This window comes from Mustelus asterias, chromosome 4 (genome assembly GCF_964213995.1).
Source record: "Mustelus asterias chromosome 4, sMusAst1.hap1.1, whole genome shotgun sequence".
Classification (NCBI taxonomy): Eukaryota; Metazoa; Chordata; class Chondrichthyes; order Carcharhiniformes; family Triakidae; genus Mustelus; species Mustelus asterias.
This window is the reverse complement of record NC_135804.1, coordinates 149,415,103-149,430,114: the sequence shown is the minus strand read 5'-3', so window position 1 is coordinate 149,430,114 and position 15,012 is coordinate 149,415,103. Positions and strand designations below refer to the sequence as shown.

General features: G+C 42.0%; 1 protein-coding gene across 1 annotated transcript in view; it reads left to right on the top strand.

Moving 5' to 3' along the window:
• The window catches only part of LOC144493070 (short transient receptor potential channel 5-like), a 124,353-nt gene extending 109,807 nt beyond the window's left edge, over window positions 1-14,546 (top strand). The window contains exons 9-12 of the mRNA XM_078211941.1: window positions 3,607-3,648; window positions 9,418-9,507; window positions 13,800-13,968; window positions 14,020-14,546. Coding sequence (XP_078068067.1) covers window positions 3,607-3,648; window positions 9,418-9,507; window positions 13,800-13,968; window positions 14,020-14,546 — 828 coding nt within the window. The remainder of the gene's footprint in view (window positions 1-3,606; window positions 3,649-9,417; window positions 9,508-13,799; window positions 13,969-14,019) is intronic.
• The last annotated feature ends 466 nt before the right edge of the window (window positions 14,547-15,012 follow it).

Below are 15,012 nucleotides of genomic sequence, written 5' to 3'. Positions count from 1 at the left end.
TAGTCAACTGTCATAGGAGATTAAACAATTAGGGTAGAATCCATGATGAGCAAATATTGTAGACTATATGCATTATGTAAGTATTGGGGTTGATTAGCCAAATAGCCCATTCTTATCTCATCTTTTCTGTTGTACAGCCATCTTAATCTGTTAAAGGGTAATCCTAGGAGTAAAATATTGGCAATGATGAGCATGCATTAACCAACATCTCCCCAGTTCAATCAGAAAAGTAAGAAAGGCGTGTTTCCTGATTGCACACTCCTGTCGCAGAGTGTTTTCCACCCGGGAACCAGGAATGTGTGGCTCATAATATTTCATCCAAGTTTAGCCTAGGGCTTTTGGGCAAGACCTTTCATCCTCACGTGGGGTGAGTATAGAGGCGGGCAAGGGCTAACATTTGCACTGCCAGGTTTGCCGGCATCATCACACACCCAACATTGGAAGAGCTACAGACCCGCAAGCAGTGGCTAGGCTATTAAGGCCGATTGTTTGAGGTTGACTAGAAATTACCAGTCAGCCTGCAAGCCACTCAAGGCGTCGGGAACTTGGTCAGTTGCCCAGAGGCAGCCTCCCAGCAGCAAACTCCAGGGCTGGGGGTAACCTAGGCTCCGGCCTGTCTGACCAGATCTGCAGCCACAGGCTGCTCTGTGGATGGGTTTAGGAAGATTAGCAGGGTAAATACATGGGGTTATGGGGATAGGGCCTGGGTGGGATTGTTGTCAGTGCAGGCACGATGGGCCGAATGGCCTCTTCCTGCACTGTGGAGATTCTATGATTGTAACTTGCTGAGGCCACCTTTTACATTAAAGCTTTTATAAGTTCCAGCGAGGCTGCCTCAAAATGGAAGCATCCCCTTATCTCTCTCTCACCTGATGCTCCTTCCTTACTGGAGGGTCTCCTATTGCTCCACCGGCTCAGTCTGCCATCCCCATTTGGAAGGCAAGCCTGGCTGCTGGCCACTAACTGTCTAATTCAGGGAAAACCACCGACAAGGTGACTGTTTCCCACACAAAGTCTTGCCCTTTATTTCTCAAAATAGTTGTATTTACTGAACTCGGTATTTTTGCACTTTGTTCTGACAAAGATATAGAAATGTCCAGAGAACATCTTGTCCACTACCATTAAGATGAATCACTGCAGAAAACACTGCGTTTCCCATCATTCCTGCTGAGTATTTACCTCCTGTTGTGAAATATCTGGCAGAAAATTAGAAGGAAAATCCACAACTCATTTGGTGCCTCAGTGGCAAATTGCACTGCCATTTTGGATGCAAAACATGCAGAGAGCGTGGTTCCAAGTTCAACTTCTATCTTTGCTGAGCCGTCTGGTCTCAGCTGGGGGTAGCAGTGTGGGACTGAGCGCTGGCCCTGAGCTTGTTGCAACAACTAAAAAAATGACAGGGTTCCAAGTATTCTTTGCTAGCAAGTGCTCACCAATTGCCAGTGCACATAAGTGGGCATTAAGCAAGGACAAAATCAAATCTCACTCTTAATGGAAGTGTTGGAAAGGGTGCAGAGGAGATTTACCAGAATGTTGCCTGGTATGGTGGGAAAATCGTATGAGGAAAGGCTGAGGGGCTTGAGGCGGTTTTCGTTAGAGAGAAGAAGGTTAAGAGGTGACTTAATAGAGGCATACAAGATGATCAGAGGATTAGATAGGGTGGATAGTGAGAGCCTTTTTCCTCGGATGGTGATGGCTAACACGAGGGGACATAGCTTTAAATTGAGGGGTGAGAGATATAGGACAGATGTTAGAGGTAGGTTCTTTACTCAGAGAGTAGTAAGGGCGTGGAATGCCCTGCCTGCAGCAGTAGTAGACTCGTCAACATTAAGAGCATTCAAATGGTTATTGGATAAACATATGGATGATATTGGAATAGTGTAGGTTAGATGGGCTTTAGATTGATTTCACTGTTCGGCGCAACATCGAGGGCCGAAGGGCCTGTACTGCGCTGTTATGTTCTATGTTCTATGTTCTAATCTGATACTCTCCCCACCAAATGGTTAACTAACACATTAACGTTCATAGTCTGGGCTCTCGAATGAAGAATGATCGTGTCAGTAAGCTACCAAAGCAGCCAATGTATGTGGAGCCACTGCCCAGCCTGGTTTATAAGTGAAGGGGAGAAGAATAAAACAGACACAGCAAAATCCTCACAGGGGAGGGCTTCAGCCAATGTTCGTCCGATATGTTCACTCCATCACGCTCAGCATAAAATTAATTAAGAAAAATCTTCATGTTGGAGGCCAACAAATAGAATGATTTTCAAAATATATTTAAGAAATTACAGTGCAGATCATCCAATGGTGAGAAACTGCCACTAACTATACCATCTTCCTTCCTTCTACTTGGCCTCAGGACAGAGCCTGAGGAAAGATATCTGGCCTTCACTCTTCCCAACTCCAACCTGATCTGAATACTCTAGTCTATAGCAGCGCTGAGTACCAGTTACTGTGAAATTCTGTCTCATTTTACCATTAATTTATAAATGATTGGTAAAATATATTGACTGCCAGGATATTCATTTGTCCATTGTTCATGAGAATATGAGAGAAGTGACGTTACATTGATCGCGTACGAACAAAATAATAATGCCACTTGAAATAGCAGCTAATAAGGATCCAAGCAAGCTTTAGAAACAGAGAGCACCAAATATGCCTCAAAAGGTTCTCTTTTTTTGATAGGTCAACCCCAAGTTTTCCCCATAAAAAAGATTTTAACCCCCTCCACTCAGCAGATTTGGGGCAATCGCAAGAATTAAAATTAAGATGGTTAACTCACCACCCCATTCTATATTGCCAGAATGTCTCAGCGTATTCTGCAGGATGCAGGGTGGCACAGTGGTTAGCACTGCTACCTCACAGTGCCAGGGACCCAGGTTCAATTCCGGCCTTGGGTCACTGCCTGTATGGAGTTTGCACATCTCCCCGTGTCTGCGTGGGTTTCCTCCGGGTGCTCCGGTTTCCTCCCACAGTCCAAAGATTAGGTTGATTGGCCATGATAAATGAACCCTCGTGTTAGGGGGACTAGCAGGGTAAATATGAGGGGTTATGGGAATAGGTTCTAGGTGAGATTGTGGTCAGTGCAGACTCGATGGGTCTAATGACCTCCTTCTGCACTGTAGGGATTCTATGTATTCAGGAGCACCTGAATTAGGCAGGAGCTTATGCTGAATGGTACAAATTGGGGTATTTTAATACACACAGAATGCTGAAGAAACCTATGTCCTAAGGCTGCAGACGTGATGACAATTATATTCATAAATCTGCGGTTTCACTGTCTTTGAGTTTGGAAATCCCATAATCAAGAGCGGGAATAAATATAGATAAAAGAACCCAAGCCACTGAACCTTTCCTCTGCAGAATTGAGGCACAGAAAGCTCAACAGTTTTCCATCCTAATTTGGGAAACTCCTGAGGCTCCTCAGATGGCAAGGAATTTTATTGACATTTATGATGATCGTGATTTCACCCGGTTACTTCCAACCTGTTTAATTTTGAACTCTTGCTGTGCTGTGAAAGAAGCACGTGTGCACCTGCAGTCGCAGTGCCCACTGTTGAGTTTTTTTTCTCTAAATTAAATTCTGAAAATTATTTTCTTCTTTCAGGAACGTCATGCGGATGACTTGATCCAAAACCAACACTACCAGGTTTGCTGACCAGTCAGTATTACAGAGAAATCACATAAAATCAACTCACATAAATGCAAATCCTCACCAAGAATCAGAACTTGTCTCCAATACCATTCTATTCACAGACTTCATTTTTAATCTCTTGCCTCTAATCCTTTACTCTGTCAGTCTCTATTGAGTCTCACCTTATTCTGTATCTGTCACTCCAGTCAATGGTTGTCTGAACATTCTTTTCTTGTTCCTCTCGTATGTTAAATGAAGCAATCTGCATGCTTTACCATCACTGTGTTGGAATCAAAGTTCAGTGCGTCAATTGAGCTGTCAAATGGCATCATCAGGAACAGTTTGCAAAAGCACACTCCCAGATTTACACTGAGATTTTACACTGAAATTTTAAATTATGGTCATATGGAACCCAGCAATAATCCCCAACCTACAAATCATTACATCTGTGTCATCTTTATAACTGCAGATGAAATCCACACATTCTCACTAAATAACTTGAATAAAAAATGGTAGCTATCTGTTTTGACCAAATTCTTGAAAAGGATGAGGCTCATGCTTCCGATATCATGTTACATGAACAAAGCATGTACTTCATTATTGGAAGGTTAATGTGGTGCTCTTTCTTCTGGTGTTTACGATTTGTCCTTGTGAACTTAGATTTGGTAGTAAATAAACTCAGTAAGAAGTTTAACAACACCAGGTTAAAGTCCAACAGGTTTATTTGGTAGCAAATGCCACTAGCTTTCGGAACAGGCTGTCCCTTCGTCAGGTGGAGTGGAGAAAATCTCTCCACTCCACCTGACGAAGGGACAGCCTGTTCTGAAAGCTAGTGGCATTTGCTACCAAATGAACCAGTAAATAAACTACCAGAGATGTATAGTAGGTAACAACTGTTGTAAGCTTTATGTTACTTAAGGAGATGTGTCCTTTGTGTCAGTGAATTGTTCAGTTATTAGTGATTAATAGCTAGGAAGCTCTGCTAAACTTTTAGAAAGGTTAGGGGCCATGTGTTCTTTATTCAAAATTCAACACAAGTTGCCAGTAGATTATCAGTCTCATCCAGAGTAGCCACAAAGACGGCTAGTGTGGGTGGTGTAAATGTCTCATTATTGCAGTAGAGGATGTTTTTGTCAGGAAAAGCATCCGACAGTGCTTCATGTTGATTCTGGGCATCAAGAATGATAAATGTTCTCCAAAAATATAAATGTGAACATTTGAAAAAAAAACATAGGTTCCATGAAGTTCAGGAAATATGTGTATTTTGACAAAAAATCTTAAAAGTACTGTACAGGACCCATCTCGGTGAAGGAATATCCTTCTTCAAACACCTTTCTGTATCTAAAACAACATAAGCCAACAAGAGACTATATTACAGCCCAAGTATTGACAATGTCTTATACTCTGACATTAGCATCAATGGATCACAAGATACTCAAAGATGAAGGAGGCTATTCAGTCCATCTTAAATAGTAAATGTAAATATTTATTAAACAAAAATAAAAAAGCATTTAAATACACAAGAACACCTTTATACAGTTAACAGTACTTTACAAACATTTCCTAAAAGGCATTGGATAAAATAAACTCAGAACTAAATCCCCATTTTGATGGCAACAGTCCTTATAGATTTTCTGATGTATAACAGTTTCCAGTAATGTGACCACACAATGCCTTGTTGCTTCTAGGGGAAATCTTACAAAGACTCTCCTCTTGGAGAGTAGCTGCAAAATTGGTTTTCACAGGTCTGGCTTCAATGCAGTCTTGTTCAAGATCTCACAGCCACCCCACCTCAGTATCACTTTAAATGTGTTTCCCCTTTGATCTTCCACTCTATTGTTTCAGAAGTTCCTCTTCCCAGAATTGATCATTTTCATTCCTTAATGCTGCTATATTTATGAAGTAAACTTACTTTTTGCCTCACACATTTACAATTCCCTAAATTGTATATGTTTCCATTGTATCCTTCGGATGTTTCCTACAGTCAACTTTACAATCACTTCCCATATCTGCCTAATGTAAATTTCTGGTGCAGCAGCTTTCCAAGTCCCTTTTTTATTACCACTTCAACGACTTGCCTTCAAACCTCCCCTATTGATGTTTTGACCAATGCAGTCTAACTGTCTCCAGTTTAATTAAACCAGTCACACCCATATTCACACACACAAGCTTGTTTCCCAGTGTAATGGCGCTATAGCAATGATATTGCAAAAATATTAAGAACTCTCATTTTCCTCACACTACTCAATCTTTCCCAATTGCACCATCTTCACCGCCTCTACATTCACATGGCAAGCCAAATTGTTCACAGGACTACAAGTGTAGTCAAACCAAACTGTGCATCCAGAGAGACTCAACTATATCCCATTGCTGTATCGAATTGTTTCTTATTTTTAAACTACTCATCTCCACCATTCTAATACTTGTTACCCTGCACCAAGAACTTCTTGATACAATTCTAAACATGTCCTAGCCTCACATTTTAACTTGAAGTACAGAAGTATTTTGGATTAAACTTCCCACATTGTATCTGTGTGATTACCTCTCCGATGACTCTTTTTCAGGCTTCAGTTGTTCTTCTTTGACTTGAGGCCCTGGCACAAGAAATCAGCCTTCTGGCTTTTCTTTGCTTTATCTCCAACATTTCATTATCGTCACTTTTCTTTGCCCTTTCTTTGCTCCTAGCTCTGACGAAGGATCACGCTGACTCAAAACATTTTGGCTCTATTCTCTCTCCACAGATGCTTTCAGACCTGCTGAGATTTTCCAGCATCTTCTGTTTTTGTTTCACTGGGCCCAATTTTACCATTGCGTCGTGCCCGTTTTCAGGCGCAAAAACATGGTAAAGTTGGGCGTGAGGCCATTAACGCGATCCGTGCCCGCGTCCACGCAGATGCCCACTTTACCAAGGCCCGAAAATGGCCGCGATCCGATTCGCAACGGCGATTGAATTAATGAACTGCCCGCCCAACTTTATCAGTATTTCCCTCTTTACCATCGCGTTCACCCGTCCAGATTCGGCGTGAAACAGACTTGCTCGGCGAAGGTCTGTTTCGGGCGCCCCAGCTTCTGAAAAGGTAAGCTCAGAGCTTCCAATGGCTTTCTGACTCAGATCAGTGGTGGTGTTGGGGAGGGGGGGAGAGAGGAGGGAGGCCAGATTGTTGTCTGATGGGGGTGGGGAAGGCCTGAACTTTCTCTTGGAGGGTGGTGGGGGAGGCCTGATCATTCTCGGGGGAGGGGGGGGGGAAGAGGGAGGCCAGATGGATCTCTGGTGGGGGGGGGCAGGGACAGGGGGGGCACTGCCACTCTGCAGGTGATCATTGGGGGTAAGGGGGGCAGGAGGTCGCTATCAGTCTGGGTAGCGGGGGGGTGGGTGGATAAGGGGGACAGTTATGTTGTAGGGGTGGGGGTATTGTCTGTGGGGACCATCGCTCCCGCTTTTCACTCCCGGGCCGCTTTATCCGCTTTTTGCGGCCCGGGAGCGATGTGACAGCGGCGCGACTTTTAAATCTATCCCTCACTGCGCATGCGCAGTTCAGAGCTCCGATCGTTTCGGGCATGCTAAGCCCCGCCCACAGCGCGATTCAGATCCATAATTTTTTTTTCAGGCTAAGTGCGTATGGGGGCGCCTGAAAGCAGATTTCCAAGTCGGATCTGAATTGCACCCAGATTCAGCACTTAGAGTCAAAATGGTAAAATTGGACCCACTATCGTCTGTTTGCTCACTGACCAAAAGTGGACACTATATTCAAAGTGGATATACTCAGATGGAGCTACAGCAATTAGTGTAGCATGATAAATGGGCTACAATCTCTTCTTTAGTATTTATTTGCTAATATTTTTATGTTGCCTAAAAATATGGCTATCATCATCAAGAAGTAAATGGTTTGCCAAATGTTTTATTCATTTGTGGGTGTCACTGGCTGGGCCAGCATTTATTGCCCATCCCCAGTTGCCCTTGGAGGACAGTTGAGAGTCAACCTCATTGCTGTGGCTCTGCAGTCACATGTAGGCCAGACCAGGTAAGGACGGCAGATTTCATTGCCGAAAGGACTTTAGTGAACCAGATGGGTTTTTCCAACAATGGTTTCGTGGTCATCAATAGATTCTTAATTCCGGATTTTTTTACTGAATTCAAATTCCACCATCTGCCATAACATGATTCGAACCCACATTCCCAGAGTATTAGCTGAGTTTCTGGATTAATAGTCTAGCAAGAATGCCCCTAGGACATTGCCTCCCCTTAAATGGTGATGTTTTTCCAAAATTGGTGACACGTGGCTGAATTCAAGTGTGTTATTGCATACAAATGTTATCTGGTTGCTTTCACAAAACTTTGCCATGAAAACGATTCTCATCTCTCTTTTCATCTCCCTGTTGATGAAGCCAAAGTCTCTCTGGTTTAGTGTGAGCGCAAGACAGCCTTGGCTTTCCACCATTAGTCTGAATCCGAAGGGGAGGTGAGGTTTCATCTTACTCCAGAATTAAGTAGAGTGAGACTGTCATGTCCAGGGACTCTATCCTTTACTACAGTGTCAGGTGAAAACCTAATCTCCCTCAGTTAAAGTTACACTAACTACAGCATTAGGACAAATTGAAACAACTTTGCACTGATACTACAGTTCCAGTGCAAATACACCCAAGACATATAAAGGTAGAAATGACTGTTGGCAACATTAGCCATGGAAAGTTAATATATTTGTATCAAATTTCTCTCCACTAGTTTCCCAGATGAATTAACTTAGTATAATAATGAAGGGAACTAGCCTCCCATCCATTGACTCTTCTACACTTCCCACTGCCTCAGAAAAGCAGCCAGCATAATCAAGGACCCCAAGCACCCTGGACATACTCTCTTCCACCTTCTTCTGTTGGGAAAAAGATACAAGGGTCTGAGGTCACATACCAACCATCTCAAGAACAGCTTCTTCTCTGCTTTCATCAGACTTTTGAATGGACCTACCTTATATTAAGTTGATTTTTCTCTGCACCCTAGCTATCACTGTAACACTACATTCTGTACCTTTTCCTTTCCTTCTCTATGTACAGTATGCTTTGTCTGCATAGCATGCAAGAAACAATACTTTTCACTGTATGTTAATACATGTGACAATAATAAATCAAATCAAAATCAAATCAGAAAGAATTTGACAAGGTTGTTAAGCATTTGTATAACATCATTGATGGAGTTTAATCCTATACTTTTTATTTAAATGGAACTGATATAAGCCCATAATATTGCTAGTTTGAAACTCTTTAAAATTCCTTTTAAAAAATAGCTTTAACACAAGCTCAAAATGTTTTTACTGAAATTGTTTGTTCTTGCATTAATTCCTCCCTCTGATTGACTAACTATAAGAGAGCATAATCGAAAACATTTTCAGTAGGGTTAAGCAAAAAATCTAAAATTGTAAATGAAGATCTCTACAAGTAACACATTGTAATTGAGGTGTCTATTTTAGAGGGGAGTGGTGTTGAATGTTCTGTTGAGGCTCAAGTTTTATTTAGAGAAACGATAATGGGGACTGTTCATTAATCAGTCAAAAGAACAACGCAATCTGCTGCATCAAAATGAAACATTTGCAAGTGATGATATTTTCACATGACAATGGTACATTAAAGATCAAGCCAAATGTTTGCCTAACACTTCAGATTGAAGATTCAGATTGATGTCCCTTTAAATGCAGCAAGTTCATCAGTTTAATATTTTAACAATACAGCTAATGGTTCAAATTGGTTACAGTAACAAGTAGAATGAAATAATTGTTCTTTTTCATTTGGCAGGAAGTAATTAAAAATTTAGTGAAAAGATATGTTGCAGCTATGATCAGAAGTGCCAAAACAGATGAAGGACTTACAGAAGAGAATTTCAAGGTAAACAAGACACTGGCTTCAATACATCTTGCCTTCTGGTACTATTTTGATTGTGGTTTCAAGTCTTCAAATTTTTATGATGTGGAGATGCTGGCGTTGGACTGGGGTGAGCACAGTAAGAAGTCTCACAACAGGTGAGGAATGAGCAGCGCTCCGAAAGCTCGTGATTCCAAATAAACCCATTGGACTTTAACCTGGTGTTGTGAAACTACTTACTATTCAAATGTTTAAACATTTGTTTTTTTTTGTCCTGTACACTAATTTCCACTGGGAATCTGTTGGAGACAACCAGAGTGGTATACAAAGCAATTTGGATTCACAAATTCATTCTCTTTTCCTTTTATAAGTACCGAGGTTGTTCAGTCAGCACCTGGGTCAATAAGACCCAGTTCAATGACAAATCTTGTCAATGGGCATCTTTGCTTCCATTGCATGACTGGGGCGGCATGGTGGCACAGTGGTTAGCATTGCTGCCTTACAGTGCCATGGACCCAGGTTCAATTCTGGCCTCGGGTAACTGTCTGTGTGGAGTTTGTACATTCTCCCCATGTCTGCGTGGGTTTCCTCCGGGTGCTCCTGTTTCCTTCCACAGTCCAAAGATGTACAGGTTAGGTTGATTGGCTGTGCTCAATTGCTCCTTAGTCTCAAGGAGATTAGCAGCGTGGGTATGTGGGATAGGGCCTGGGTGAGTTTGTTGTTGGTGGAGGCTCAATGGGCCGAATTGTCCCATTCTGCACTGTAGGGATTCTATGATTCTATGAATCATAGAATCCCTATGATTTACGATTTACATAGATGATTTGGAGTTGGGGACCAAGTGTAGTGTGTCAAAATTCGCAGATGACACTAAGATGGGTGGAAGAGCAAAGTGTGCAGAGTACGCTGGAAGTCTGCAAAGGGATATAGATAATCTAAGTGAGTGGGCGAGGGTCTGCAGATGGAATACAATGTTGGTAAATGTGAGGTCATCCATTTTGGTAGGAATTACACCAAAGTGGACTATTATTTAAATGGTAAAAAATTGCAGCATGCTGCTGTGCAGAGGGACCTAGGTGTCCTTGTGCAAGAATCACAAGGAGGTGGTTTGCAGATGCAGTAGGTAATTAAGAAGGCAAATGGAATTTTATCCTTCATTGCGAGAGGGATGGAGTTTAAAAACAGCGAGATTATGTTGCAGCTGTATAAGGTGCTGTGAGGCCACACCTGGAGTACTGTGTACAGTTTTGGTCTCCTTACTTGAAAAAGGATATACTGGCACTGGAGGGGGTGCAGAGGAGATTCACTAGGTTGATTCCTGAGTTGAGAGGGTTGGCTTATGAGGAGAGACTGAGTAGTCTGGGGCTATACTCATTGGAATTCAGAAGAATGAGGGGAGACCTTATAGAAACATATAAGATTATGAAGGGAATAGATAAGATAGAAGCAGGGAAGTTGTTTCCACTGGCGGGTGAAACTAGAACTGGGGGGCATAGCCTCAAAATAAGGGGAAACAGATTTAGGACTGAGTTGAGGAGGAACTTCTTCACACAAAGGGTTGTGAATCTGTGGAATTCCCTGCCCAGTGAAGGCTACCTCATTGAATGTTTTTAAGGCAAGGATAAATAAATTTTTGAACAGTAAAAGAATTAAGGGTTATGGTGAGCGGGCGGGTATTGAATGGCGGAGCAGGCACGAGGGGCCAGATGGCCTACTCCTGCTCCTAGTTCTTATGTTCTTATGAAGCCAAGTCTTCATCCATATTGGAGTAGTGGTGCTGCTGCCTCTGGAGGACTAGAGACCCCAACTCAAGAGGTATTTTTCTGTGCTTTGTAAATTAAGGGCAGCAATAGCAGATGCAATATCTTTTACAATTTACTGCATGCTGGATTGTAAGGAGTTATTCCAACTATCAGGAAGAGGCTGCTGGCAGAAATATTGCTACCTGTGTCATGGAAGTCAGTCCACAATGTAAATGGACAGATTCCAGGACATTGAGTGCCTCAGCATTTTATGGAGCCATTGCTGCACACGGCAGTGTAGCAATACATTTCATGCATATTTTCCCATTTCATCTCAGATTCCCCCAATGCCATGAAAAAACAAAGTGGAAATATTTGTTGAGCGATAGGGAAAGAGGAGCAGAGTGGGATTATATCGATAGTTCCTTCAAAGACCTGTCACAGGGACAATAGGCTGAATAGACTCCCTTCTGTAATTTCTCATGTTATGAATCCATAAAGGATATTCAAAAATAACTACAGCAGTTTACATGCAAATCTTTGAAACTAAATAAAACACAAACACATGTAATGTCCTGGTGAATTCGCAACTGTGAATTGCTAATGGAGAGTGAGAATAGAATAGAAACGGTCAAATGCACAGATTTTAAAATGTGTCATTTGGGACTTCTGGAAATTTAAATGTTTTATTAACCATCACTGGCTGCTGGTAATAAATGAAGCTGTTGGAAATCTGACCCTGGTACAATCTCACCATATCTTCGTGCTTCTAGCAAGTACCACGTAAAATTTGTGACTCATCTTGTAATTGCCTTCAGATGGAACCTGTTTCAATGCCAGGTAATGTTAGGAGAAAATTACAGATTCCTTTAATGTTCTGGTGATTAAACACATTATTCAACTTCATACTAAGCCACACAGACCAGAGGATTGCAGGTTTTGAAGAATAGGTTTAGCTAGTTGGTGTTGAGTCAACCTTCTTCCTTACAAGCTTTGGGTAAGGTATTTACAACACAGTTTGTGTGTACCAAACAGGCTTTATTAATACATCATAGGTAATCAGACCATACAGTACAAAGGGAAGTTTTTGGAGTTTTCAACTCCAACTCATCCTGGATAAGCAGCCTTATAGATCCCAGTTGCCGACTTCAATGGTAAATTTCCTAGATAACACTAACGTAATCGCTTATGGCTGTTGTCATTCCAGTCACCTAACTTCTTGATAGGCATTCCTTATAGATGATAAGCAGACATCGGAAATGGGATAGTGCTAATGCCCCCTCATTCATAGAATCATCACTTCTCAGATCCTCACTGTTCTCCTGTTAGTCCTAGAAAGGCCTTTTGTTCTATGACCAGATATAGTTACACAGTTTGTTTGATTATTAACTCCTAACTCTCCAGTGTGTTAAAAGCCAGGAGTGAGGGGTCACAATTGGCCATTGATCTCTGCAGAGGACTTGCCCATATTATACTGAAATCCAACATGTTTCCTCTAGCATAGGAAGCAGTGTTGTAAAGGGAGGAATATCCTTTGTGGCATATTAGGAGCTGGATTTGGGTAAAAGTATAGTGGGGGATAAATAGAGTTAGCATATAAAAGTAAGCACTGAATAGAAATGTGAGGAACTGGATGACAGCAGATTTGATAACAGCAGCAGGAACTGAACTTACAAAATTACTGAAAGATTCTGAGTTAGATTATGGATGTAAATTCAGTTCTTTTACGTCATTAAGTTTAGTAACTAGACCTAATCATCACCAAGTGTTTCCATTGTATTTCTATGATGGTAAGTCTAATAGTACAAGATAAATATCTTCTCTTCCGAATATCATCTTCATTCTGATAAGGAACACATCCTTACAACCCAGCATCAGGGCTGCATGGTGGCACAGTGGTTAGCACTGCTGCCTCACAGCACCAGGGACTTCTGAATCCTCCAGTTTCCTCCCATAGTCCAAAGATGTGTAGGTTAGGTGGATAGGCCATGGTGAATGTGCAGGCAGCACGGTGGCACAATGGTTAGCACTGCTGTCTCACAGTGCCAGGGACCTGGGTTCGATTCCTGGCTTGGGTCACTGTCTGAGCAGAGTTTGCACGTTCTCCCCGTGTCTGCATGGGTTTCCTCCAGGTGCTCTGGTTTCCTCCCACAGTCGGAAAGATGTGCTGGTTAGGTGCATTGATCATGCTAAATTCTCCCTCAGTGTACCTGAACAGGCGCCAGAGTGTGGCGATTCAGGGATTTTCACAGTAACTTCATTGCAGTGTTAATGTAAGACTGCTTGTGGCTAATAAATAAACTTTATGGGGATAGAGCGGACGGGTGATGCTCTTTTGGACAGTTATAGCAAACTCGATGGGCCAAATGGCCTCCTTCTGCACAATAGGGATATCTGGGTTCCTTCTGATCTGTGTGACTTGGTATCTCGCTGGGCAAGGAATTTACCAAATAAATGATTAGATTTGGAGGGAAGAAACATCCTTTGATATATCACAAGGTAAGGTAACCTAAATCAGAATTTGACCTATCCTGTCCATGTCAAGTACAGTAACAGGTTTTATTGTTCTCATAGGAACTGAAACAGGACATCTCCAGTTTTCGCTATGAGGTTCTTGACCTTTTAGGAAACAGAAAATCATCCCGAAGAACATATTCTACCAGCAGCGATGGGATGCAAATCGGAGACTTGGAGGATGATAGTGCAGAAGAAATGAAAAAGATTGTGTCATTCAACCTGGCAGGTGAAAGCAATGACCGAAAGAGGTTAAAAATGAACTCTTTCAGTGTTTCAGCTCTGATCAAATCAGTTTCTGGAATTGACCTTAATGAAGAGAAATCCAAAAATAATAGGCTGAGTAAGCAACCGTCATCAGTCAGGAATGGCAATCGATTCCAGAGATACCCAAACTCCAAGAAGGATTCTTTCAAAAGGCTTGGCCTCTTGTTTAGCAAGATGAATGGACAACTTTCTGAACCCAGTCCAGAGCCTGTGTCGAGCATTTCTGATGGACTACTTCAAGCGCACAATATGTGGCAGGACTTCAAATATTCCCAAATTCCCAGTCCTAACAATATAACAAAGAGTGAGGGCAGTCTTAATGCTGTTGGTCTCAATGAGGTAAACAGAAGAAACAGAATTGATGGCCATTGTTCAGCTAACCATAATGACTCCTTCAATTGCTCTTCCAATATCAGTACCTCCAATAACAAACTCATTGACTCATCAAGTGATGTCTATGACTCCTGGGGGGAAGCCTGTGACTTGCTAATGACCAGGTGGAACAGTCGTCAAGAGGACTATGTAACAACTCAATTATAAATACAATATAATATATCTAGATACTACTTTACCACAGGGGCTTTGGGTCATGTCCATGAGGAATTATTTTTAAAACTATTAAATATATAGAATATGTGGCTGTGAGGGTGTTTTCTAAAGAGGAACCCTGCTTACTGTAAATTACAACAACTTGTATTTGTATAGCACCATTAAAGTAATAAAATGTCTCAAGGCGCTTCACAGGAGCGTTGTGAGGCAAAATATGATGCTGCACCAATAGCAAGTCAAATTGGTCAAAGAGGTAGCTTTAGCAGCACCTTAAAGGTGAAACAGAGGAAGAGAGGTGACAAGGTTTAGGGAAGGAATTCATGAGGTTAGGCCTTGACAGGTTGATGCACCATCAATTATGCAAAGACTCGTTGCAAAATAACAGGCTTTTATTTACGAAAGAATTGGAGCACACCCGAACCGATAGCTAATCCGAACTGAGGCAAAAGGGGCGGAG